Raw genomic sequence first — 27696 nt, 5'->3', positions numbered from 1 at the left:
GTAAAAGTTGGGTAAAAGTAAGGTTTTCTACAAGAGTAAACAGTCTGATGACGTACATTAGGTGCTTGGATATGTCAGAGTCGGAAAACTTCCATTGACTTTCAGCTAAATTTCATTTGGTCCCTGCATATCAAAAGGCTCATTTCGATTAATTTTCATGGCATTCAAGAAAACTTTGGATGATACTCACAAGACAAATGGACAAAAGGCATATAATCTTTTCAGTTTTGCAGACGCCACGTACTTGGCGTCCCATTGGTCAATGCCAATGACGTCATTTTATAAGTTATAGAATGAGACAGAAATGGTGGGTCATAGACGTTTGATGGCGCATGCAAACAAAACACAAAACGGTGTGGCGTCTTGGCGGGTGTGGGTGCGTGGGGTGCATTCCCATCGTCGGGTTGCTTCGGTTGTCAGTGAGAAGTTCGGTGGATCTGCTCGTTTTGTAGAAGGGTGGTTGAAATAAGTTTACAAGATGTCGGGACAAGCTATTGACACAGACTGTATGACGCTCACGCGTTTCATCCTGGCTGAACAAAGGAAGGTCCCAGGAGCAACTGGAGATTTGACAACTCTCCTCACCGCCATCCAGAGTGCGGTGAAAGCCATCAGTTCAGCTGTCAGAAAGGCTGGAATTGCACAATTGTAAGCATTTTTTATGTGCATGTGTCATGTATGTGTTGTTTTCTGTTTCATTTTTAGCATTGACCTACTGACTGAACCCACCATTTAACTGAATAATGCCGACATAGCTTATCTTTCCTCGATAATTGACAGCAATGTGATAAGTATCAGCATCTAAGCTGAAAGTGTATTGTTTTAACCTTTATTAAATTAATCTTGCACTGATACATTCGCTTTCTTGTGACTGGTTGCTAGTTTCAGTGTCCAACTGTTAATTTGGCTGGTATCGCTGTTTGCAGGTATGGAATGGCTGGCAACACCAATGTCCAGGGTGAAGATGTGAAGAAACTGGATGTCCTGTCTAATGATCTGTTCATCAATCTCCTGAGATCTTCGTACACTACTTGCCTGCTTGTTTCAGAGGAAAATGAAAATGTTATTGAGGTATGTTTCTCTTGTTTGTGAATGAATGATAATCTTTAGGGTAATACAAATTGTGATACCTTAGAGAAATACAAAAGGTTAACCAGGGCTTACCAGTGCCCCATGCCAAAATTCTTGATGAATGTAGCTATACAGTATACCTATATTTTTAAAGTTTCTGTAATTGGTAAGATTCAGTAATCCATCTAGGCTCTGTTACACATAAATGCTTGATTGTTCTAAGCAGGTCATTTGCAATCACTTTTGCTAATTTGGTCAGCTGCTGAGATTTTTGACTGTTGAGATGCACAATCAGGCTGTCAGGTGCATCTGATTTAAGATGTTCCCTAATGATTCATTTACCTATTTCCTCTTTGTGCTCTCTAGGTCTCATCTGTGAGTACTATGGGACTATATATGGTAAAAGTATTGTTGATGCTACTGCTGTAGCTACCTGCTGAGCTGGATGTTTTGCAGCTTTATTAGTCCTGGCCTGCACATTACACAACACCAGATCAGGCCACAACCATGGTTGACAATGCTGAATGCTGCCTGTACTGCATATTTAATTTGTACTGCATATTTATAATTTAATTGATAAAAAGGCCTGTTTAAAAGTGGCAATTATAAATTTGTAATATGCCCACAATACTGCCAAAGTACATTTCACTTCAATTATTTTTACTTGATTCAATGCATAATCATAATCTTGCAAATTGCTAGATATATGAATTCATTGCAAGATGCATTTTGACTCAACTCATTGGCAGCTGCCACCAAAGCAATGGTATCAGTGTCAAACCATGCTTGCCTATGGCTTGACATGTTTTGTTTTTGTATGCAGGATATGCTGTGTTTTTTGCATGCTGTTGCCAAATACATATATTATGCAACTACCTCACACATAATCCTTGTTGGGGTAAAAACTGTAGCTAATTTTGTATGAGTGGTATCAGCTTAGTATTTTCATATGCCTGCTCATTTTCAAGTAGATGTAGATGCAGAAAGATTAATGTGAATGCAGCTAATAATCTCCAGGATCAGTTAATTTTCTACACATTACTCTGTGGCTCTTGCCTGCTTCCAAAATTAACCTGCACCATGCTGGTGGTCTGCGTTTTCAATGTCGTAGGTACTGAGGGCAAGGGAGGGGCGTTTTGACGTCCCCGCCCCCCCCCCCCCCGTCTAACTTGGCTCCTGGGTTACAGCCACTCGGTAAGCGGCATTCGAAAGAGCGTAAAAAATAATGAAGAAAATATTGCAGTCGTTTTTTTGGGCAGGTCATAGGACTGGTTACAAGATGTCATTGAAGGTCAACTTTTGCATATTTCAACTTTTTTTCGAGAAAAAAAAACGGCGCATAATTCGGGAGTTAATAGAGCTACAGCTCCACGGAAAAGCACATTCGATAGCTCTTTAACGCTCTTTCGCTGGTATGTCCTCAGATGTAAACTAAGCTCAACAGTTTAGCATTCAGAGGGCAAAAACTCTAAAAATAGCTGTTTTGCTAAAAGTGTTTTTCGCTAATATCTTCTGACTGAAGATAGGCACGACATTCGTTTTGCCGGTATCGTGTTTCTCTCGTCGAGACGCGCGGAATGAATTGTACTTTGCCTTTGAAAGGTCATTTTGAAAATTTGACCTCTGGTCAAGGTCATGACCTATCGGAAAAAGTCATATTGCATATCAGTCTATCTGAATCATCGAGCTGAATACATGTGAAGTGTTTCCATCGCTCAGTAGCAGGTGTATCAAAAGTTATTGTTATAAAGCTGTTGGTGACCTTTCATGACCGGAGATGACCTTAGGGGCACAAAGAGGAGACACGGGTGCAATTTTGACCTGACTTTGGCCAGTTCTGCAATTTTGCCAAATTGACCTGACCTTAGGTTCCAACTTCCATAAATCAAAATTTCGAGATACAGATACATTTTATAGTTTATACATACCCACTGCTGTTACTCTTATCAATCGCTGACAGTTTCAAAGCGATCGTTCAGTCTTTGTAGCTATGGGGAGCATCCAAACTTATTCTGAGGTAAGGTCTCTTGACGTGATCTGGTGACCTGACCTTGAACGACCCCGGTCTGAAATTTATACAGCATGTGCAGAAAATATATGATAAGGTGTGCCAGAACCGGCGGCGCTGGGCGCCGTCGAATTTTAGATACTCGCGCAAAAAAAAAACTGAAGGGTTGGGGCTTAAAAATGCCCCTAGCACGGCGCGGGATAACAATAACGGCACAGGTAATGTCGAGTTTTATGAAGAAAAAAAATCATCGCTGAGCAACTCAGCTCAAGTACGTTACTGTCGGGATCTGGTCGTAAGAAAATAGCCTAACTTTTTTGTACATAACATCTCCTTTGCATGACGTTTAGCCGCGCTAAATGATCTAGGCATGTACTTTTGTTTGGCAAAACTCAACTTGGGCTTTATATCAAAGTCAACTCAAAGCTAGTAAGTCGAAAAGTTGATCGAGTGAAAGCTTGCGTATATGGGGGGGGGGGGGGGGAGAGGACGCACTCCATAAGACTGAGTCAGCACATCCGAAAATGCCCACATAGGTCCCAGAATACGTTGCCGAGGGTGATCCATTTATTTTGCGTTTTGTACGTGCATTAGAAAGGTCGACCGATTCCATTACAATCTTCTTGAACTCAAATGTGCAAAGGAAAAAATCACGATTTCATTGTAAGGCATTCATTGAGACTTTGCGCCATGCATATGCTGTGGCATTGCTCTACAATTTTTTGTCAAGCAATTTTGCCTGATTAAGAACGCCTTGCGCCCGGTGTGCGTCTTGCTTCACAGCTCGCAGCTTCCAGTGGCTCGATTAACACGTGGGCCAAACTGTAATAATATCTAGTACGGATGTAGTTGTGATCATTTTCGTGTATGCCACCTCGGGCTGGGACACTTACGTGGCTTTTTGCGGCTTTTGTTCGAGACATCAGTGACGTTCATGCGATATTGCTTGTCAGTGTTGGGAAGTAGTTTTCGAGCACGAGTTTGGAAAATGTCAGAATGGTTAAATTCGTTACGGAGACCTAAAGAGGACGTTGTATGCTGATTGGGAGGTGATATCCATACTTGTCAACGCTATCTACCAGATTTAAACAAATGATTTTCACTGGTCATCTAGTATATTTCAGTAAATAATTTGCTGATACTGAGGAAATGTAGGGTGAAGTCGTATAAGAGTACGCACTTAGTGGATTTCTTGCTCTCATTTGTTTAATATTTGAAGGAAAGAAATCGCAAATAGGGAATATTAAAGTTCATTGAATTAGCCATCAACCCATGGGGCAACGATCCTTCAGCGTAAATGGAAGTGGTCTCAAACTGACATTTTCTGAACCGTTGCACTTGCGTACTCTTACCATATGGGGTGTGTAAGAGTACGCACGCCAGGCGGGTGGAGTACGCAAGCATATGAACACACACCTATGCAGCTTGCACTGTCCAAATGCTTAACTTCAAACTCAGAAGGCATTTAAGTTAATTCTAGTATCCAAAAAGAAAAACATAAAATAAATCTTTCGAGTCTATAAATCAGGAAATAATCATGTCGTGTGTTTCTAAAAAAATGCACAATCAAAAAGGAGAATAACTCGTATTTGGAAGAATTTCGGGTACGCATCTGCATCACAGTGCTCCATTGATGATATACCTACAAAACAAACGTCATTGAGCGATAGATTAATAATTCTATATTTCTGTATATTCGATTTAATGTATAATTCTGCGTACTCTTACCCTCCTGAACAGTGCGTCCTCTTACCGTACATGCAATTCGCGCACAAAACAACCCCGAAACGTTGTGCAAAACTTCGCAAACAGAATATTGCACTGTACAGTATTTCCCCAGATAACCTCACAAGTTTCCCACAACAATCACGGAAATGTACCTTATCTCAACTGCCAAGTATCAAAATTATTGTACCATATCATAATAATATCATAACGCTCGAAAATGATATTCATCGCCTTAAACTCAACAGCGTCGCCGCTCAACGCCCACGTTCCGTTGGTGACATGCACGCACTGGCGGCTTCATGTCACTTCATGAACTCGACAAACCCGCGTTGCTAAGCAACCGAAAGGGCTGATGCGTACTCTTATCGCCCGCGTACTCTTACCCGCCCTTACCCTAATTGTACTGGTGGCATTCTAACGTAGAAGTGATAACACCTGTTGTTAAATTTCAGGTTGAGGACAAGTGCCAGGGGAAGTACATCGTGTGTTTCGATCCGCTGGATGGCTCGTCCAACATCGACTGCCTGGTCTCCATCGGATCTATCTTCGGCATCTACAAGTAAGACAGGCGTTTGTTTTTGTTGAGGTTTAGAGGTTCTTTGATCGCGTTGCGTCCACTGTGCGTCCAGCTGCAGGTGTAAGGACGACTGTGGCGTACATCTCTAAACCTGAAGATAAGAAAATGTTGAAATTGTTTGAAAATGTCTTTATTGTGGGGTTCTACCCGTTCATTTCACTTTTGTACCACGGAATCGTAGCGGGATCATTCCATAATGAGTTATATCTTTTCACCCCGACATCCGAATCCCTGCAGTCATACCTACGCATCAATCGAACACATCAGTTGTAGTAAGGTTGCGTTTTAGAAACAAAAGAACCATAGCCATTGGATGCTGGATTACCGTGCACTGCTTACCCGTGCCTTTGCTGTGGAAACGCTCAGAAATATACGAAATGGGGGCTGTTCGTCATATCGTATCGAACAGCTGAACACAATTTTACAACAGTGGCACAGTCGGTCTATCGTGCCCCGTGCCAATCGCTGGGGAGCCGGGTCGTTCGGAACGGATGGCATCAGACTGGCGGCGCGCTGTCTATCGTTGTCATCTGTGCGCTGTGTGGCGGCTCCCGACCACTGCACATTGCGTGCCAGCTGGCCCGCAGCCTGTGTCGGTGAGCATACCTGGGCCGCGATGGAGCGCCGCCGGGGTGGGCGGCGGAGCGGTCCGAGAAAGCGCCGTGCGGCCGGCGGTGGCTGCGCTACCCGGCACCGGTGGTATGTGAACTTTGGGCCGGCCGGAGATCCAGCCACTGACAACACCACCCCCGGCGGGGCGGCTGTTAAACAGCGCTCCGGTGGCGCAACATGGCTGATGAGTGATGAAATAAGGCAGCGATATCCCTACAGACGTCAACATTCCCCTGGTCTGTCGTCATAGACCCTGTGTTTATTTATAACTTATTTTTCGAAGTGCGTATCACGCTGAAGCCTGAACGGGACCGAGTTCATTACGTCTGCCCCTTCCGCTGGAGAGCGGCTGTTTTTCGTCCGTGCTCGTTCTAGTCACACTCCCCGTTCCGCCGGCCCGCCCAGTGCCGGTTAATGGTCCCTGGAATACGGGGAGGGCTGGTGCTGCCGGCGGGGCGGCGCATGCGGCATGGAGCGTCTGTCGCAATCGTTTCTGGTCGGACTGGCTGGTGAGCGGCGGGGGGATGTATTGGCCAGACAGGCTGGCCGTCATCATGACACGCTCGTCTGCAGAGGCAGTGATGAGTGTTCTGAATGGGAAGGTCAATAGTGAGCAAGAGCGAGATTGGTTGAGCTCAAAGTTCTTAATTTATACTAGTTATAGTGATAAGAATAGTCTTTGTAAATGGATTATCCTGGAACTATAGAGCAGCATAAATGTAACACATAAAATGTCATCGCATACACCTTTGTAAAGTTTAAGTACCGTCCCTCTGTAGTGAAAAGGTACTGGTAGTTATTTTGTTGGCCGCCTGGAGCGTTTCCAGATGTCATCCTCGACATTGACCGGATGCACATATCGCCACGATTGCAGTGGCCTGGACTTTGAGTTCGGAAGTCCTCCCAGCTATTATCTCTCCACACTTTTTCCTTCCGTCCCTTGAGCTAGTGAAGAATGGACCTTCGTTAACCCATGGTTTCCAGCGAGAAACAACGTAAACAAGCGTGGCCTACATAAGCAGTGTGGCGGAGACAGGGCACCACAGCAGCCGCTGAGGGCAATGCTCCTTGTCGCATGTTTGGGTTCCAGTGGCCGGGTTTTCCGAGCACCATGGCTTGTGATTGTGAAACTCTTTTGTAATGTGTGTCATTATTTGCGTTTATGCACCGAGGCCCTGACTTTCGATTTTCGAGATCCGTTGCAGGAGAAGATGCATCACTCAGTTGAAGTGAATTAGCTGGACCGTGCCTACTGCCTACTGTCCACTTTTATGGGTGCACTGTACTTTGGTTCTAAAATTTTCAGACTTGCTGGGGATTTCCCATTGAATCCATACTGGTCAGGTGTGGCATTTCCAGATGCCGGAGGCTGGCTGTTTGTTTTGGTGTATATTCTGTCCCTGGTCTAGTCCCACCCCTGGCCTTCAATCTGACACTGCCCAAACCGTTCCCTGATGCGCCCGTATCCCCTCTCCCTTCTCCCTCGGTCACCGTCTGACCCCCTCACTCTCCTCCCTTCGTTTTCCGGTCTGACACCTCGCTCCTCGTCATAAACCTTACCGCTCGCTCCCCCAGCTGACCTCGCCCTCTACCGCCCACAGAGGGACCGGACCTCTGACGGTGCTCCGACCCTGGGCGACACGCTGACCCCAGTCTTATGTAGCGGGCTGGGGGGGCTGCTACTGATCAGTGTTTGTGCGAGGCTGGTCATTCACTGGCGGGCACATAGACTGCTACACACAGTACAGCGGCATGGGTCACAGGGTTGGTGGGTATTCACAATGGGATATTAAAAGGTTGCCTGATGTTTCTCTCTGCCTACGCTTTCCTCTGTTTTACTCTAACGAAATCTCAAAAATGTCTGTCAATCAATGTTCCAGCTAAATCTCACACTTGTGCGTCTGTTGTACTTGTCATCCCCTGAGTTGAGGGCGCCTCCCTCCCACTGGATATAACTCATTCACGCTCTCCCCATTGACTCTCCTCTCACACGGCCATTCATCCATCCTTCCATACATAATAAAATATCGCAGGTGGCGAACCTGTCCCTTCCCCGTTTACCTACAATCCTCCAGTGGTACCCAAGTTCAGATTGGTCAACAATACGCGATTTAATTTAAAAAAAAAAAACGAACGTAGTCGAGATATAAGCCCAATTCGAGGTATCTGATAAATCACTGACTTCGAAATGCAACATTGCCTTAGTTGAGTTACGCTTCCCCTTCACGACTTCTGTTAGTCAGACGACCTCTGCATGCAATTCAGACTAGATTGTCTTTCGTCAAAAATATAACACACAACAACCACCATGCTTCGACACTCGCCCCTTGAGCTATGTGACCTGCAGCGGGTCCATGACTATACCAAATGCCTACACACGAAACAACTAAATGTCTCCGGACCGCAGTCCCTAGACCAGGGCTCGCAGGACGCTCCTAAGTCAGGGTTTTCCGCGGGGACTAATCTAAATTTTACAGCTGGGCTGGGTTACTAAGGTCCGTCCGGGCTGCCTGCGTCGTCTCCGTATAGCCGCGGTTTTCGGGCCAGCCCAGCAACCAAAACGGGTTAGCCTTCGTCGGCTACGCTTGCGTCCTCAACTACCAGCGCCATAGGTGCCCGAAGCCCTATCTGTCCGCTGCTGGCAGTTGCACATCATCGACTACCAGCGCTATAAGTGCCCGAAGCCTTATCTTCTGCTGCTGGTAGTTAAACTGTCGTCACAGACCTAATCGAAAAGACCTCTGCACGGCCGTGGTAAATCGACTAACAGCGGTGTGGCCAGCACCGTCTTACAGCGATCACCCGACTCACATGCTCGGTATATAGCGTTACCCCTGTCCCTCGGCATCATACGTTTCCTCGCGGGGCATTACTCATCCGGCGGCATTCGTCTCCTCGATGGGACGCCAGGGGTCCTAACCGTCTCCCAACTACCTCGTCGCTTTTTCGAATGTCATCCTGCGCTTCCAATCGATGGAGAGATAGTGGACCTAACCTATCCTTTAAAAACCGGGCTGGTTAACTAAGGTCCGTCCGGGCTGCCTGCGTCCTCTCCGTATAGCCACGGTTTTCGAGCCAGCCCGGCGACCAAAACGGGTTAGTCTTCGTCGGCTTTACACGAATCCATGACTAACAGCGATGCCAAAATGCCTACATAAAGAGCTAAACGTTCCCCGTTGGGCTTATCTAATACTTTAAAACCGGGCTGCGTAACTAGGTCCGTCCGGGCTGCCTGCATCGTCTCCGTATAGCCGCGGCTTTTGGAACAGCACCGGCGACCGAACGGGTTAGCCTCCGTTGGCTTCACACTTATCCACGACTACCAGCGTTATAGGTGCCCTAAGCCCTATCTGTCTGCAGCTGATAGTTAAACTGTCGTCAGTGACATAATTCAAAGGACCTCTGCACGGCCGGAGCTACTCGATCGGGGACTAGCATGTGTGGTTCCTTCTTCGCAGTTGAACGTCAATTTAAAGATTTCGTTTAATATTGTACGCATTCTCTTCCCTTCCGCTCACTTCTCTCACCCGTTCCTAAACCGATCACTTGAATGTTCGCTCGAACTATGGACGCCTTCAAAGGGACATACTGATGATAAGGGCAAATATCTCACCAGCCCGTCATCCAATCAGAAACCCATAATTAGCACGACCGACTTCAAATAACGTAACCCAACAAAATAAGGCAAATATTTCAGCAGCAATGTTCCCTTCCCGTGACAAATTCTCAGTAGGCAACTGCAACCCATACCCTGTTCCCAATACCTAAAGTAAGTGCGAGAGTCACGTTGGCAGGCATATCACTCACAGGGGAGCGACATGCATAGACTTACGGCCTCGCTATCTGAGTCAAAGTCGGGTATTCTATTCTCAATGGGAAGATATGGAGTCCTATTATCCTTACGGCTTACAAGCTGAAATCAAGCTAGCATCTTACCCTGATATGAAATAATGAAAATTTAAAATGTATAGGTGCAAATTGGTTAATAATTAAGATTTAATTTCCATTTAATATTCACCATCGAACACGTATCGTTGAACATATTAACGCTAAATAATCAATTTTAAACTGGCCTTTCTATTTAACTCCGGTGCTAATCATGATCCCCTCTCGGTGGGATAACACCTTCTCGCGTGACGTCATCCACTCTCCACCATATGGTGCCGCACGGTAGCGTTCGGTGTATCATTCGCAGTATTCATAATAACCTAACTCCGCCCGGCCGCCGCTCACTCGAAGCCGGAATCAGCCCGACCCCGTCTCTCCCCTTTGTTGACGGCGCGAGGGGTACCAGCGGATCATTAGTGGCCCAGGTCCGGCCAGGGTACCTACATACTGGGTATACTCAAGTCCGCTCATTGGCCATGCTTACGTCACATATGGAAGGCGCGTCTAGTAGCTAGTAGGAACCAGATTCTAGTATATTGAATGAAATATGGATGATTTTTTGGTAGGTTTTTGCTAGTTTCTAGTAGGTACTAGATATGGTGTAGATCGTTTATAATTTTTCATTTATTTTCTTTTGAATAAATGTTCACTCTGATTCCACAAGAATTAAAACATTATTTTTCATAATAACTTATTGTAGTTTATTTTATTTGTACGTGATACAGCGACGTTTAAACAATTAACAAGATTAGTCAGCTGACTGGATTTCGCCGAACATCCGTTCTTAACGGCGCTACGTTCAAATAAGCATACCGTGGAGCTCTTTGTGGCGCGGGCGCTGGAATTCGGCGTCTTTTGTGCGGTGGCAGATTGATATGACTAGTGCAGTGACATTATTTCATTTTTTTGCTAGCTTGTGGTTGGTGATAGTTTTCTGGTCAATAGTCAGTTGAATTTCCTGGTCAATTGAAGATGCCCGGTTGTGCAGTCCCTGGCTGTAAACACCATACTAACTCCCTCACAGTAATATTATTTGTCAATAACAATTAAGTCAATAACATCTTAGCTATCTGATTGGCAAAAATCATTACACGGACCTTGGATAAACATACATACGCCATGAAGGATAAAAACAATCATGAGTTGGGCGGTTACCTTACCCTTACCGATAAATCGCAGTGTAAGTAACCTTATTACGATATCAGTTTTTTAACGTTGTGCCTACAGAACCGTGTGACGATTTGTGTGAACAGTCTTAACAAACATATTCTGAAATATTTCTAACGATAATTTTCAGCGACCATTGCTGCAGCTTCATACAAATTTCTTCCTGCTCGCCACCTTAACGCTCCGCCTATGTCATTTAGTAGCCGAGTCCCCTGTATTTACAGGGGATCATACACTGTCTGACATTGCGCTCAGGCCGCCCCGAGTACAGTCGCTGACAGGGGAATTCCGCCCGAGGCGTCTGGCCGGCGGCCCGGGGGAGCCGGCGCTCAGAAACATGGATTGAATTACACTCGATTTGACGGAATTTGAGTATGCTCGGAAACAATTGCGTCGAGAGCCCTTGCTCAGAATTTAATGCTCTTTCTAACGAGCCTAAATATGTAACAAAATTCAGAAAAATGGCGACGTGGATGGGGTAGTTCCATCTGCCCTTTTAACGCGCGGCGGTTGCGGGCGGCTGCGGATCTATGGCCACGGTGACGTCATTGCTACCAAACGACTTGAGAGGGGCCCGGGTCCGGCCGCTGCCGGCGGCCTCCGAGACTGTCCACCGGCCCGCGACACTGTCCGCTGACCCCAGTTCATGGGCGCACCTCCGCTTGGTTGCTATAAATATCTTCCTCCGATCGCTCGTTGTTTCGGTGCTGAGAAGCCAAAGAGCGAGAGAGAGGAAGAGAGAGAGAGAGAGAGAGAGAGAGAGAGAGAGAGAGAGAGAGAGAGAGAGAGAAACTATAGCTAGTAGAACAGCACTCAACAGATCATAAACCAATAGGGCTTCATATCGATTGACCGACGCGACGGACCGGTTTATAAATCGCCGTGTTTTATTTGCAACATGATCAAATGTCACTGATTAACTGCTAACAAATTTAAGAGATAAGATATTTATTAACATTTCCAACCGAGTTTATAATTTCACTTTAAATTTGATCAAACCTACTCGTACCAATTACCTACCCATGACATTGGAAAAAAGGGGTTCATTGCGATACAAGAATGAGCTAATTGACCACAAATCTAATCTTGCTTTCAACGTGTTGATCGTACATTAAATGCTGCATCGGAACCTGTTTCACTACTCTGTATCTTACATAAATCCACCCGTAGTTAGGGTGGTGACGTCATCAATCCGGCTCGGTGTCCAGCGGCCCGCACTCCCTTCACACCGCGCCGGCCGCCATTTGCGGGCGCCCCCGCGCCGAGCGGGCCGGCCGGCGACTGTGCGCCGCCGCCTGGCCGGAGCGTCCCCTCCCCCCTGCGTGTCCTTCCCCCACTACGCATTCCGAGGGGTGAATCGGCGCGGCGGCTGGCCGTCAAAACATGGGACCGGCAGCGCGGCCGCCGAGCGAGAGACGGTCACTGGGGCGCTAGAGCCCATTACTTGTCAGTGAGGAGCACTATCCTTTGTCGGCTGTTGGTGATCGCAATTGCTATCAGTGACCTAATTAATTCATACGTCATAATTGTTCGTGGCATGAAAAGATAAATTAAATCGTATGCAAGAACAGCAACACCATAAATATTAGATGCACGCTAGCCGAAGTAAATAATTTAACATGTATATTCCTGTGAGAGAAAAGTACCGATGTTCATTTTAACGAACAAAGCGTCGTTTCCCATTTCATTCAAATTCTAGTTATTTCTAGATACAACATGACACCAGCAATTGACGTTAAGCTAAAGAAGAAGAACAACAACAAAACATATTTATACTTTCGGAAGCGAAGAATAATCACGCTTGGATGCGTTAAATTAACCAGCAACCTTTCAAGGACCAAATCATGAATTTATCAGTCTGCGTGCCAAATTCTATAGTCGGTTGCTAAAGGATAAGAAATAAACAATTATCTCAGGCATACAAAGAGCTGATGAATTGGTCTCGCTCTCAAATGTTTGCCGGGAATAACTCGATCAACTGCTGAAAGTTCCTAATGAATATCGTCGTCAATGTATACCAAAGACAGCGGGAACCTTATTTCCTAACAAATGTCTCTCGATGAAGAAGCATTTAATAAAAAGTGCAAAGAGATACCACCTAAATAAGCAGTGTCAGATTCGTGTTTCGCTGTCGTACTCGCGGCTTCCCCGTGCATTCCTGGGTTTCCCGTCATATTGATCCATCATCAACACATCCTCATCAAAAATGTGTTTACATTTTACTACGCTATGTATTTACAAATGAAAGAAACCAGGACAGACAAAAGTTTAAATTCCCTACGTTAAATCCAGGCCAGTGTTGTTAAAAAATGCAATCCCCTTGAAAGCCATGACAGTTTCATCGTTAAACAGTTCTTATCATTCTCTCCTTGACGCACAAGATCCTATATCGTTCCCAAATTATGTATCCTTACGAAAAATCAATGAAAGTAGACAATCAAAACAAATCTGACCTTAAATCGCGCGCTTTCCGTACATTGCCCCCCCCCCCCTTAAGTTTAACGTGTCAATCATTCTAAATCAATACCCTAACTGTACCCAGACCAAAATAGGAAGGAATTTTCTATTCATGTAAGATCAGAGAGAAACATCAGTGGGTCGGAGCTGGGCAAAAGGATAGAAGGTTAGCAGCCCAGCGCCCGACCAGATCCTGGCCAAACCTTGCCTGAGCTGATGGTGATGCTGCAGGTGGCCAGCGGCTGCCGCTGACATGGCTGGCGGTCCAAGGTGGTCGGCCGCCCTGGTCTCCTCCGTCGGTGTAGAGCTGCAGGCACGGGCTCCTCTTCCAGCGCCGTCCGGCCGACGGGCCGTGCGACCGGCAGGGCCGCCCGGGCCTCGCCGACGCCCTGGCCCGTCGCTCTTGAACCCTCGGCTCCGACTTTACAGCAGGGCCGTCCGGCCACACGGGCCGTCCGGCCCAGCCGGCCTCTTGCCGTCGATGGTCAACTCTCAGGCCAGACTCTGACTCCCGACTCTGACTGTAGGGCCGGCCGGCCACACGGGCCGTCCGGCCCAGCCGGTGTCCTGCCGTCGATCGTCAACGCTCGGCTCCGACTCCAACTCCCGACTGTCCTCTTCTCTCCCCCTGGCCTCATTCCCCCTCGGCTCCCCAGTGCAGCTGCCTCATGGCTGGCAGAGGCGTCCTCAGGTACTGATGTTCGTCCTGGTTCTCCTGCTGTCTCCTCCTTCTCCTCCTTCCGCCGCCTCTGCGCCCGGGTTGTTTTGACGGCCGGGTCCCCTCTCGCCCCGGCCGTACCCTTTTGGTCCGGCGTGGCACGGGGGCTGTTTGCCGGCGCGGCGGTGCGGTGACGCCAGCGCCGGCGCCCAAACCCCGGTGCACACGCCGTCGTCGCCATGAGAGAATGTTGGAAAATTTGCGTTAAAAATGTAGCGCGCCAGCGTTACACTTACCTCGCTCCCTACCACCTCACAGACGGACTACTCGCGGCGCTCCGACCGTGGGCAGGCGCGCACACAGGATTTTTGAATGGGGGGGGGGGCACGACCTTCGAACTGGGCCCCCCATGCCGAAGGGCCCCCCCCCCAAAAAAAAAATACGGCCCAGGGGGCTATATTTCGGTTGGTTTGAAGCTTTAGCAATTAATTTGTCAATGCATGGTAAAACAATTATTTCGGTACCAGCTTAATTTTCAAAACATATATATTTTTACGCTAGGCTGTTTTTTTTTCTCAAATGCGACTCAGAGCCGGTACATATACCTAATCATCTAATTTATGACGTAAAACATTTCATTAATAAACATTTTTGCAGGTCCCTCAGAAATCAGCCCCGGGCAGCGACTGACTGCCGGCCGGCCGACCGGCCCCGGGTGGCTAGAAGCAGGGGCCGGTCACTGTTTGGCCCGGATGTGTAGGAGCGGGAGCAGCACTCCTTTTTCACGTATATTCGCATATTTTTTTAGGCACATCGACATGAACTGTCATTATATCTGATACGATGCGGGATCACAGACTAGAGATCCAGCTTATAACTTATATTTAATGCTTAACCAATGAATCAAATCAACAGGACTATGTACGATGCATGTCGGACACGTACCCAGAATTTCGCCCAAGAGGGGGTCACCTGCTAGTCACCTGACCCCGGGCCCGCGAGTCACCCGGGCGCCCGGGGTCAGCTCAGGCAAGGATGTACCCAGGACCTTTCGATGGGAGGAGGGAGGCACGGTGGGTCCAGTCTCACTGGCAGACGGGTCTCTTTAAAACGGTCTTTGCATGAGAAAATGTGGAAAATTGGCAAGCAAAAGTATCATTTATGCCCGAGGAGTGTGCCTAATGTACACTAATGCCTAATTTACATGGTATTTTACGAGCGAGCGAAGCGAGCGAGCTCCTCAGAGTCACCGGTGTGTGGCGCGTTCAGAGGTGCCAGTGAAAGGCCGCCAGATGCGCTGGTGTTGGGTCCTCACAGGCGCCGTTGCGGGGTCTTAGGGCTTAGAGACACTGGTGGGGCCATCATTGGCATGTGTGTGGCCCTGCAAAATGGCCTGCAAGTGGAAAGTGTCCCGTCATAGGCTGGCAAGGACACTCGGAGGCTGGTAAGAGGCCCTCAGAGTCACTGGTACGCGGCCCTCAGAGGCGTCGGTGTAGGCCCTTAAGATGCGCTGGTGGGGGTCCCTTGGAGGTGGGGCGAGGGGCCTCGCAGTTGCCGTTGTGGGTGCCTTTAGAAACACTGGTGTGGACCGTGTGTCTATCACAGACGGATGTGGAGCCATAGCAGCCAATCCCTCGTTGGCCGTTACTACTTAGGGCCCTGAGCGGCCGGCGAGGTCTCTCAGAAACCGGCATTGGGCCTTTATGAAGATAATTGTGGCTAAATAGGAGCCAATAACGTCCCCCCACAAGCCCTGTGGTGTCCTTCCGAGTTGAAGTGCGGCCAGCGCGAACCCTCTGCTACCAACTGGCGCCGCAGGGCCCCTCGGTTTCGAAGAAACCCTAAACCCGAGAACGGGCACGTACCCCCTCGCTCCCTTGCTATGTCACTGAATCCAAGTGATGGGACCCTTTAGGTAATCAGGGGCGTTTCAGATGACCAGGGGTTTTCAATTGATCAGGGGCCCACCAGGTGACCATGGGCCCCTCTGGTAACCAGGCGCCCCTTAAGTAACCAGGGACCCCATCAATAACCAGGGCCCCTCAGTAAACGGGGGCCACTCAGGTAAGTGTAGGAGTCCCGCAGATAACCAGGGCCGGCAAGGTTTCTCAGGTCCGTTTTTTGACAAGGCTCTTATTGACTCAGGTGCGAGCCCTTTGCCATCAGCAGAGGGCCCTTTCAAGCCTTTTGAGGGCCGTTTAACGTCTCTTGAGTTCCCATTGAGGCCTTCTAAATGCCCTTTGAGCAGTCGAGGGGCCTTTGAGGCCTTTTGAGGGTCTCTTGACGTCAGCTGAGTACCGTTGGACGCCAGCTGAGGATCGTTTTTGGGCCTTCTGATGGCCATTAGACGCCAATGGATGACCCTCTGACACCAACTGGGGCCCTCTGACACCAGCTAAGGGCACTTTAAGTTTGACGCTAGCTCAGGGCCCTCTGTCATTAGCTGGGGGGCCCTCTGACGCTAGCTCAAGGCCCTTTAACGCTCTTTAAGGCCTTCTGAGGGCCCCTTGAGGTCTTCTAAGGGCCCCTTAAGGCTTTTTGAGGGCCGCTTGACACCAACTGAGGACCGTTTGAGGCCTTCTGATGGCCATTTGGCGCCAGCTGGGGGCCCTCTGTCACCAGCTAAGGACCCTTTAGAGCCTTCCGAGAGCCATTTGACGCAAGGGCATGGCCCTCTGACGCCAGCTCAGGGACCTTTGACACCCTTTAAGGCCTTCTGACCCTGACGTCCGTTTGACGTTAGCTGAGGGCCCTTTGAGGCTATCTGAGGGCCCTTTAAGGCCATCTGAGAGTCCTTTGAGGTCATCTGAGGGCTCCTTAAGGCCATCTGAGGGCCCTTTGACACCATCTGAGGGCCCTTTGACACCATCTAAGGGCCCTTTGACACCAGATGAGGGCCCTATGACGCTAACTAAGGGCCCTTCGAGGCCATCTGAGGGCCTTATGAGACCATCTGAGGGCCCTTTAAGGCCATTTGAGGGCCCGTTGTACACGGTCTTCGGTGGTCTAAGGATTAGTTAGAGGCCCATTTGAGGCGGCCTTCGGCCGCCTCAAATGGGCCCCTTCCTTCGAGTTGGGCCCCCCAACTCGAATGGGGGGGGGCACGGGCCCGTGTGCCCCCCCCCCTTGTGTGCGCCCTTGACCGTGGGCGACACCCTGACACATAACCTAACCTAACCAATCTTACCCCGCTCCCTACCACCTCACAGACGGACTACTCGCGGCCCTCCGACCGTGGACGATACCCTGACACCCTGATCCCCTCCCCTCGCCACCGGTCTGGCCCTGCCTTTACCGCCTCACTAACGGACGTCAGATGGTCCTCCGACCGTGGACGACACGCTGATGCCCTGACCCTGACCATGACCCTGACCTGACCCCAATCTGACCTCCCCTTCCCCCACAGGCGGACCACGGACGGCGCTCCGACCGTGGGCGACACGCTGCAGGCGGGCCGCCGCCTGGTGGCCGCCGGATACGCCCTCTACGGTAGCGCCACCATGATGGTGCTCAGCACGGGACAGGGAGTCAACGGATTCATGCTCGACCCGGTACGGTGGGTGGTCGAGTGATGGGATGAGGGTGGGGGTGGGGTGGGGGAGATGAGAAGGCTGAGGAGTGGATACGGGCAGAGGCCGATGTGGCAAGAGGGATGGAACGGTCAGACTAAGGGAAAATGGTGGGGGACGCTATGGAAACACACATTGTAAAAAAAAATCAGCATATGTGATCAGTTATCGGCATTCGTTCCACAGGTTGTTACGCACTTGTGTTAGGAACTTCGTTGGGTTTGTTGTACGTGGCTGATCAGACAAATCTACGGGAAAAGTAGGCATCATATAAGCTTTAGCACTTGAATAGTGTGTAATTTGCGAGCTTTTTGCTCCGGCTGCATGACACCGCAACACTGTGTTCCGGCGGTACGATAGCGGAAGCCAGGGACCGGGCTCAACAAGCGGCGGATGCCATAGCGAAATGGGCCCGCGACTGGAAGATGCGGCTGGCAGGAAGCAAAACGCAAGTTTTAGCCCTGTCGCAGCACTACGTCGACGCCCGGGACCTGTACATCCACGTAGACGGGGCACGAGTGGACGCTGGGAGACACCTTCACCTTCTCGGCGTAACCCTGGACCGGCAACTTCACATGGGCGAGCACTGCGCGCGCGTCCGGAAGAAGACCAAGCCGAGGATCGCACAGCTCCGTAAGATGACCGGGCGTTCCTGGGGCCTGCGGGAGCCACAGCTGCGAGTAGTAGCCAACGGCTACATCCGCGGCGCCCTGGAATACGCGGCGGCTGCATGGCTCCCTGCAGCGTCCGAGTCCCACGTAGAGCTACTGGAGATGGAGATGCGCGCGGCAGCCCGCGTTATCACCGGGTGCCCCGTGAGCACGCCGAGGGATCCGCTCCTCGCGGAAGCCGGTCTGGTTCCCGTGAGAGCACGCCGGGACCTGCTCGCTGCCAGACTGAGCTGTCTGGCAGCCTCACAAAGAAGCGGCGACCCACTGCGCGCGGTGGCCGAAGCAACGGCCCCACGGCGGCTCCGCACCACCACCGGCTGGCGCGACACGGGGGCGCGCGCCCTGGTGAGCGCGGGCGTGCGAGATGTACTTGTGGAGGAGCGCCTGCACGTCACCATCCCGCCGTGGATCGATGACACCAGGGTCCAGTTCAGACTTGACATCGGCAACCACATCAGCCGCACAGCACCACCCGACGTCCGGCGGGAGAGAGCGGAGGAGCATCTGGCCACCCTCCCAGACGACGCCGTATGGGTGTGGAGCGACGGCTCGGCGGAGGGAGGTGTCTCAGCCGGAGGGAGTGGAGCGCTGATAACCCTCCCCTCAGGCGAGGAACACGAGCTCCGAGCCCCTGCAGGCAAGATATGCAGCAGCACCCGCGCCGAACTGGTGGCGATCCGCGGGGCACTGGAGATGCTGCTGCAGCTGGAGGGCGGCCTGGCGGAGAGCCCGGTCATCGTCTGCGCCGACTCGCAGGCGGCGCTCGCCACACTGGCGAGTGGGGCTGGGAGCCAGGCGACAGCACTCGGCGCCGCCGTATGGCGACTGCTCCTGGCGCTCACGGACGGAGGACGCCGAGTCTTCATGCAGTGGATCCCAGCGCACTGCGGAATACCCGGCAACGAGAGAGCGGACGTGCTGGCTAAAGAGGCATCCAGCCTGTCGCAAGACGCCGTCCCAACGGACGTCCGCTCGATGGTGAAGGCAGTCGGCCGCTCCGCCACCAAGGCATGGCGTCGCAGCTGGCCAGACAGCTTCTTCAAAACCATCATGGGAGACCGGATGCCGATGCCGGTGCTCCTGGAGTCTCGCGACGAGGCGGTCAACGTCCACCAGCTGCGGGCGGGACACTGGAGCCGCTCGCAGAGCTACCTTCACAGAATTGGACGCCGCCCCGAGCGCGACTGCCCACAGTGCAGTGATCTGGCCTGCCCGGCGGCGCGCTGCCTGGTGTGTCGCGAGGGCCCGGACACGCCGGAGCACGTGCTGCTGAGGTGCCCGTGTTTGGCTGGCGCGAGGCTCCGCCTACTCGGCAATATCAGACCGGACCCTACGCAGCTTCGAGACGGCGGGGCCGTGGCGGCCTTGAGCCGCGGCTACCTCAGTCACCAAGAGCCGTTGGGCTAGAGCCGACCCGGGGAGAACTACAACAGCTTTTTGCTCCTGGCTCTAGTTCGTTATTCTACCTGTATGCTCTTGCTTCTGAGCACGTACAGAACTACGTTGTTAACTCACGTTGAACTATAGAATTACGCACAGAACTACGTTGTTAACTCACAAAGGTGGTTGGTGTGAAATGCGAGTTATTAAACCAGTGAGGATTGTTACATTTAGCGAGTTTCTTTTCCTCCAAGACCAGGTTGGCTGACCCCGTCCCCGTACCCGTCAATCTTTGCGACAGGCCATCGGTGAGTTCGTGCTGACCGACCCCAACATGCGGATCAAGCCCCGCGGCAAGATCTACAGCTTGAACGAGGGCTACGCCAACAAGTGGGACGACGCCATCCGCGAGTACGTCAACAGCAAGAAGCAGGGACCGGTGAGTGAGTCCTCCTTTCCGGGGGATGGTAATAGATGGGGGGGGGGGAAGTGCATAGGAAGAAGACAGTGTCACCCGCGCCAAGACTGGGCGGTCCTGACGCAGGTGGTACTCTGTCCACTGGCTATTGGTTGTCTCCCTTGCCTCGAATGGCGAGCTTCCTTCTACCATCCGCCAGCTATCTCCCTCGCAGTCCACACACACGCAGCGCTCAAACAGCGACGGTTCCCTTTCTGCCTTAAGCTTCGTTAGTTTCCAAAACAGCTTAGTGTTCCTGCCTATCGATTTATACACAGCACCTAGCTAGGGGACTGTGTACGAATGGGACATTTTTTGACAAAACTTGACCTTTCTCCCATACATACTCGGACTCCGTATCTACTCATATGTATTACATGGGCCAGTTTCGCTTTATTTCCATGAATGTTGGAAAGGGGTGTTGCATGCTAACGTTTTTATATATGTCATGATGACAAGTCGTTTCTCAGGGACTCTTGCTTTTATGTTTGACGTTATGTCGGCGGCATACGTGCGATAAACACTTTACCTAGCGGGGCAGCGGCGCAGCCGCGGCAACCGCCACACAGTAATCAGTTGTGTCGTGCCGAGCACGTTTTTCTATGTCATGAATTAGGGGACCCGCGACAGTAGCTGGTAAATGACAGTGGCAGACATGAATGATTTATAAGTAATTACATCCATTTCTTTCCTTTCGTAAACATTGCTTTGTAACGTCGTAAATATTGAGCTTTTGCGTTGTTTTCGTTCCCGGTTGCCTAGGACGTTACCAAGTGACTATTTTTGGGGGTTTTGGTTTCATGTTTGATTTGGACAGTGCATAGGTGAATGAGCAAGTTTACGCATTTTATTAGGGCTAGAAAAAGGCTGGGATTATATTCTGGAGCCGGTACGGATTTCTCTGTAGGTGGACTCTGTCAGTAGTGCTTCCGTTTGACTTCCTCCCCACGCCTCTGTGTCCATCAGAAGCCGTACGGCGGCCGCTACATCGGCTCCATGGTCGCTGACGTGCACCGCACACTGAAATACGGAGGTATCTTCATGTACCCAGCCACCGCTGACGCGCCCAAGGGCAAGCTGCGCCTCATGTACGAGTGTAACCCGATGGCCTTCATCATTGAACAGGTGAGCTGTGGTGAGGGATGGGTCGGAACGACCGCGCCGCCATTGGGGGGGGGGGGGTATGAAGGGGGAGAAGGGCGCCCGTGTTTGATTTTTTTTCGAGAGCTGAGCAAAGGCTGAGTAGACACATGATCGTCATTTCATTTCTCATTTCGCCTACCGTAAGCTCATTGCCAGCCGCCGCGCACGTAGAATGGGACTGTGCGTTAAAACAGGCTCGGATGGAGCGCTTTCGGACATGGCTGGTGGAATGAAGCCGATTGAAAATTTCCGCTCGTGGAACACGTGACTCGGAAATAGTTACCTAGTGACGGGCGCGGGCGCTCACGTGCAAATTGCCGTTAACTCCAATGCTGTCGGGAACAACGTGCCCCGTTACGACCTAAAAGTAAGAATAACTGCCTGCTGGCTAAAAACCCAGACAAATAAATAAACATTGACATGACAGAGCCAGCCTTAGCAACTGGGCCGCCGCATTGGGGCACACATTGCCCGGCTGGGTGGGTGTCGCGTCCTTATACAGTCACTGGTCACGCGCATCACGCCACGGAGGCGTGGTCGAAACTTTCAGTTGGATGTCGTTTCCCACTCACATTGACAAATTTTGGATCACCGCAATAATAAGGCGTAAAAGGCCTCCGAGGCGAATATCCAGCACCAACAGTGCTAACTGCTTCGAGTGGCAGTCTCACCCATGAGTCTCAGCCGAGCTCGGTTGGCGACGTTCGGGAAAAAGGTGTCAAATTTTAGGAAACTCTGTGTATGAAATTCAGTACCCTGCATCAGAATGTCCCGCTTTACCTCCGTATCAGCCCCTATGTGTGTAGACTATCTCCGCTCCTCCTGACGTTTTGCGATGCCCCCAGGCCGGCGGCAAGTCGAGTAACGGCTCGGTGAGCATCCTGGACATCCAGCCGGAGGCGATCCACCAGCGGTCGCCCATCTTCCTGGGCTCCTCAGAGGACGTGGAAGAGGTCCTCGCCTGCATCGCCAAGCACAAGCAGTAGCCGAGGCCACAAGCAGAGGCCAGGACAAGGCCAGTCGGGCCGAGACGCGGTGGTTGGGCTCTGTTGGACGGAGGTGACAAAATGATATTTTGATAACCAGTATATTGTGGATGTTATTCATTCCGATTGTTTTGAATGAATTTATTCTAGAGCACGCTATGAACGCTAGGAGTGGAAGTAGAGTTTGAAATACACGGGACTCGCACTATTTGTACTTTTTTCTCTGAATCTTATGAAAATCTCATGGTTTCACTGAGCGGTGTGTCAAATTGAATGACCCAGGTCTGGAAAAACAGACAGATGCAGCCACCTCTCGCTTCTAGAGGAGGGTGGTAAGGCTGAGGTGCTGTGGCTGCATGCTATGTGTATGGAATTTTCGATCCATACTGTAGAAAATTATCATGAATAGTCACAATTCGCGTTACCAGTAAAGGATATCTCACAGCTTATAAACTTTGACGCATTATATTTTTTACATAAGGCCATGTCCACGGCCTCGGTGCCAGTCACTGTATAATTGTGGATGTTTTTTGTTGGTGTTTGGTTCGTGAGAGCAGTCCATCCATGGCCTGACGCTGGGGAGGCGTCGGTGTTGTGCGGGTATGCCCGTGGCCCGGCAACGGACCGGTGACCCGCGGTCGATGGCGGTCACAGCGGGGGACCCTCGGCGGCTCCTTCACTCGGCCACCATGTCTCACCACTCGCGGCCGCTGCTGCCGCTGCTGGTGACGTTGATGGTGATAGCGGGCTCTGTCACTGCTCTGACACCACTGGAGCGTTTCACCACGCGTCTGGCCAGTGGTGAGCTCCGGCTGTCACCTCAGGCGTACCGGATGAGTGAGCTTGGCGAACACAACGGAACCCTGCCGGCCGACCTGGTATTGGCTACGGTGCACGATGTGCTGGAGCCCTCCTGTCGCCATCTGTGTCTGAGCCGGCCCGACTGTCTGGGCACTGCGTACCGTCCCAGCGACCAGCTGTGTCTGCTGTCTGCGCGGCGTCCGGCGCCGAGCCGCCTGGAGCCCACCGAGGAGCCGTGGGTGCTGGCGGCGCGCCGCGGCCTGGCCTTCCTCGACGAGCCGTGTGAGAGGGAGGAGGACTGTCGCCTGGTCGTGCCGTGGTCAGAGTGTCGGGCAGACGTCTGCGTCTGCCGCCACGCCGCTAACCGGACGGCCGAGGACGGGTGCGTGCCGCGCGGCGAGCTGGTGCCGGCGCCCGGTGGTCGGGCCGACGACAGCGCCCTGCTCCTCTCCGAGACGGCCACCGACAGCGACACCTGCCGCCAGTTGTGTGAGGAGGAGCCGCGCTGCCTGGCCGTCGAGCTGACCGCCGATAGTTGCCGACTCTTCTCCCAGGGAATCACTGCCTCTGCAGGCGACAACAGCTCACAGAGCTGGACGCTGCGGCTGGAAGGGCCGCCCGGCATCCGTCCCGAGGAGCTACTCAACTTCGACGGTACCTGGTTCATCAACACCGTGGCTCCGGCGATGAATTTCATGGCAGCCTCGCGATTCTGCGCAGAACGTGCGGGTATTGTGTGGCCGGGTGGCTCGGAGGATACCTACCGGGGTCTGGTGAGCGCCGGTCTTCTGCCTCCGTCGCCGGAAAGTTTCTGGGTCGGTTTGGATGACCTGATTCGTGAGGGAAAGTTCATCCGCAGTGACGGAGAGATGATGTCAGCATCCGACATGCCCTGGGCCGCCAACCAGCCAGACAACGCCGGTGATCAGGAGAACTGTGTCGTGGTGTTCAGCTCGGAGTACCAGCTCAATGATGCCACCTGCGGTCTGTTGCAGCGCTTCGTCTGTCAGGCGCTGGGCGAGAACGTGGCTCTCGGCCGACCGGCGTGGATGTCCACCAATCGCGGCGCGCCTCCGTCCCACGGCACCGACGGCCTCCTAGTGGAAGCCGTCCGAACGTCGGCGCTGTTCGAGACCAAAGAGCAGGTGTGGACGGTCGACCTCGGCATGCAGCACCAGGTCATCGGCTTTCTGTACGCCGCACCAATGGCAGAAAATAAGGTCCATAAAAGGAACACCAAGGTGTATGTCAGCTCGGAGCCCCTGCCGAACGACTCGGATGTACTATGTCGTCACCTCACCGTCCGGTTTCTGCTGGAGTGGATGGCTCGCTGCTACGCCTGCGACTTCCCCGTTCAGGGAAGATACCTACATGTCACGAGGAAGGCGGGACTCCGAGTCCTGATGTCGGAGCTCATGGTTTTTGGCCATCCAATCTATGAAAGCTAAAACGACAGTCGTACGACCTCCAAGTAGATCGATGACCACATGATGGATACGACTTAGGGTGCCGTAGATGTGGTGCAGCTCATTTCCTAGTTTGTTAGCTAGCTAACAAGGACGACCCACGATCCATATTCTTCTTTGGGAATCGTCAGGCTACATCTGGATCGCCAATCGCCACCTCTTCATTGTGTTTCGACTTGTTGTATTTGAATTTTGATTGCACTGCCCTTGTAAGTTGTAGGTAGGTACTGGCTCCGAAGCTCTTCATATTCGATACCTTACTGCCAACGCACCATGGAAAGGTCGTGCTGTAATTCGGTTGTTGTGTCGACATTTAGGAATACTTGATTTCGACATGCCTGAATGCCAAATGGTAACACTAGACTGTCGATTGAGAATTGATCACTGAAGCTGAGCGTGAGTTATTTTAGTTAGATGACGATATACTTTGCAACGTTGCTGTAAAAATAAATAAACGGTGCAGAATGGTGTGCTACCGACGCGACGGTGACCTGAGCGCGGTGGAGGCCAGGTGGTAAGGTTCCACCTTTGACCCAGAGTAGTAGGTACGGCCCATCGGAATGGTCGCACCACGGTCCACCAACTTCTGATCTCTGGCTTACCTGGAGCTGCGTGATAGTTTATTTACTGGCGGGCGGCGGCTAAGGTGTCAACGGTGCAAGCTGTTCTGCAACTCGTATTCTTTTAGAAGCCAACCATTGCAACTGTGAATCAAAACGTAACGGCCCGCAGACCGACTGCAGCTGAGTTTAGTTCAGAGCTGTCGTGGTTGAAATTGGCAGGGATGCTGGAGCGGAGGCTTTTCGAGCTTATGTCAAACTCGTCAAAGCGATCTTGTTTCGGAAAGGTTGAGTGGCTGGCCTGCCGAAATGGCGCCGTTCTGTGTAAATATCAGCCTGGCCCGGAACGGCGTAATTCAGCGTGAATTCAGTGGGTCCGCTGACGACCGCGTGGCTCAGTAGTGCTCGAGCCGCCCGCTGTTGACCGTCGCGTCGGCCGCGGGCTCATACTGTGCTCCAGCCGCCTGCTGTCGACTGACGACTGCCGGACTCACTGTGCTCCGGTCGCGTCCTGTCGTCTGACGACTGCCTGGCTCTACTGTGCTCCAGTCACGTCCTGTCGACTGACGACTGCGGGACTCTACTGAGCTCCAGCTGCTTGCTGTCGTCTGCCGACTGCCGGACTCTACTGTGCTCCAGCTGCTTGCTGTCGTCTGCCGGCGGCCGGCGCCGCTCCGCTGGCCGGCTGCCGGTGCAGGGGCGCGGCCGCCGCCGTCCGGAGCTGGCGCCGATCCCGTCTGCTGACGTTGCTCGTCGGCGGCGCGTCTCGGTGACGTCGGCAGTCGTGACGCGCTGGTGCTCCCCCCCCCCTCCCCACTCCTCCGGGGATGTAGCGCCGTCAGAGGCCCCGCTTCGGTCCGTCCATTAGCCGGGCTGCTGTATTCTGCACGGTTCAATCTCCGACGGTTATGGGCTGGATAAACAAACTCCCCCCCCCCCCCCCCCACCGTCCAGCGCCGTATCACCGCTGTCACCGGCCGCTCCATGGCTGTCACCCCCTGGACCGACGCCGCCTGGCACTGTGCGTGAGCGGCCCAGAATTCCGGGCGCGGTCCGACCCGGAGATGTCAGACAGACCCGGACAGCGGACGGTCCGGCTCCGGACAGTTTGATTTATCCGCTCCAAAGTAAATAACGCGCTATTCCTACCCGTCGGTCTCGGCTGGAAACCGGGTCAGTGCAGCGCTTCCGGTGCCGCCCGCGGGGCCGACTGATGTCTGCCGGATTCCACCGGTGCTGTCATGAAGTCTGCCGAGTGTTCACCACTGGGTGCAGCCAATGCTGCTGCCGTCAGTCCGGGGCGATGGAATTTAACGGTCTGTCGGTTTCGATCTTCTGCATGCTGGATCCGTCTTCTATGATTGTCAGTTGCACGGCAACTGTCCGTGATCCATCATCGTGGCTTCTATACCCGGATTTAGATCAGAGTCGAATAAACGTTATTTATTAATAAAATAGAATTGTGTTTTGCGAATAGGTATTCCAACAGAACAATGAAGGTGATCATATTTGTGTATAGCGTGTTTTTACCTGTCGCGGTGGTGCTCTTATGTGTTTCCCTGTCCCCCGCCGAGTGACGTCACTGACGAGTGAGGGGCTCTCCGTCACACCCCACCCATTCCGGACGCTGCGGACCCCCGCAGCGCCCGCGCCTCTCCACTCGAGAGGAGCCAGTCGGTAAATCACGGCGGTGGTCGAGGAGCGCCGGTGTGTGTGCTCTCCAGATTCGTCGCCTCCTGTCTGTCTGCCCGCGCCGCGTGCGATACGGCTGTGCGTCGCCGGGCGGGCCGTGTCCGTATCGGGTCGTCGATAGCACCCCGCGGCGGCCCACCGACGGCTCGGGTCGGTCGGCGGCGGCCGGGCGCGGGCAGGCAGTGGCCAGCCCATGTCGTCCCCTATCTCCGCGTGTGTCCACTAACACGAATGACGTCACGCATGTGGGCGGAGCTATGGGCGGAGCCTAACGCACGCGGCAGTCCAAGCCGCCATATTTGAATTTATATTTTAATAGAATCTTGCCGATATTTCGGTTGAAGTCAATTTATATGGATAGCTTGGTGACAGTTTAGCTATACGAATAATAATTTATTATGGATGTGCGTATATTCAGCTTGGAATTGCAATTAAAGTTCCGCACCGCATAGATTCGAACTCGGGACCTTTGGAATACTGCGCGGGCACGCTAACCACTACACTACCGCGACCGCGCGGCGGCCGGCGGCAGGGAGGCTGCGGAGACATGGGGGGACATTTTACGCTTTTGTGAAAAAAGCAAAAGATTTAGCGAAAAACACGTAATAGATAACTTGCAGAAAATTGTCTGCTCTTTCCGATTAGATACTTAGAATTGATATATCTTGTGCAGACTTCATTCTACAGTGCTTCGAAAATCGCTCATTTACATGGGGATTGAACGGGGCTTCGAGACTTGACTCCAAATGACGTCACGAGCTGACGTCACGAAAAGGTAGAATCGCCGGACGACCCTACCTGGTAT

General features: G+C 51.9%; 1 protein-coding gene across 2 annotated transcripts; it reads left to right on the top strand.

Moving 5' to 3' along the window:
- Positions 1–41: 41 nt before the first annotated feature.
- On the top strand, positions 42–22580 carry LOC122390169 (fructose-1,6-bisphosphatase 1-like). Of its 2 annotated transcripts, XM_043382856.1 has the most exons (8): positions 343–648; positions 927–1071; positions 1438–1446; positions 5260–5366; positions 17573–17717; positions 20088–20225; positions 21210–21368; positions 22232–22580. In XM_043382856.1, exons 1-8 carry the CDS (start codon positions 479–481, stop codon positions 22370–22372), a joined length of 1014 nt encoding a protein of 337 aa, XP_043238791.1. In that variant the 5' UTR covers positions 343–478; the 3' UTR covers positions 22373–22580. The 2 variants fall into 2 exon arrangements, with proteins under 2 accessions (XP_043238792.1, XP_043238791.1); XM_043382857.1 differs by lacking the exon at positions 1438–1446 and having other exon boundaries at positions 42–648.
- The last annotated feature ends 5116 nt before the right edge of the window (positions 22581–27696 follow it).

This window comes from Amphibalanus amphitrite, unplaced genomic scaffold (genome assembly GCF_019059575.1).
Source record: "Amphibalanus amphitrite isolate SeventyFive unplaced genomic scaffold, NRLGWU_Aamphi_draft 000384F_arrow, whole genome shotgun sequence".
NCBI classification, from domain to species: Eukaryota; Metazoa; Arthropoda; class Thecostraca; order Balanomorpha; family Balanidae; genus Amphibalanus; species Amphibalanus amphitrite.
Note: the sequence above shows the minus strand (reverse complement) of the source record. Positions and strands in the feature narration are given on the sequence as shown.

Coding starts and splice junctions, on each gene's coding strand:
- LOC122390169 (XM_043382856.1), top strand. CDS start 479: ATGTCGGGACAAGCTATTGACACAGACTGTATGACGCTCACGCGTTTC. Junction 17,718..20,087: donor ACGGATTCATGCTCGACCCG/GTACGGTGGGTG, acceptor TCTTTGCGACAG/GCCATCGGTGAGTTCGTGCT. Junction 21,369..22,231: donor TGGCCTTCATCATTGAACAG/GTGAGCTGTGGT, acceptor CGATGCCCCCAG/GCCGGCGGCAAGTCGAGTAA.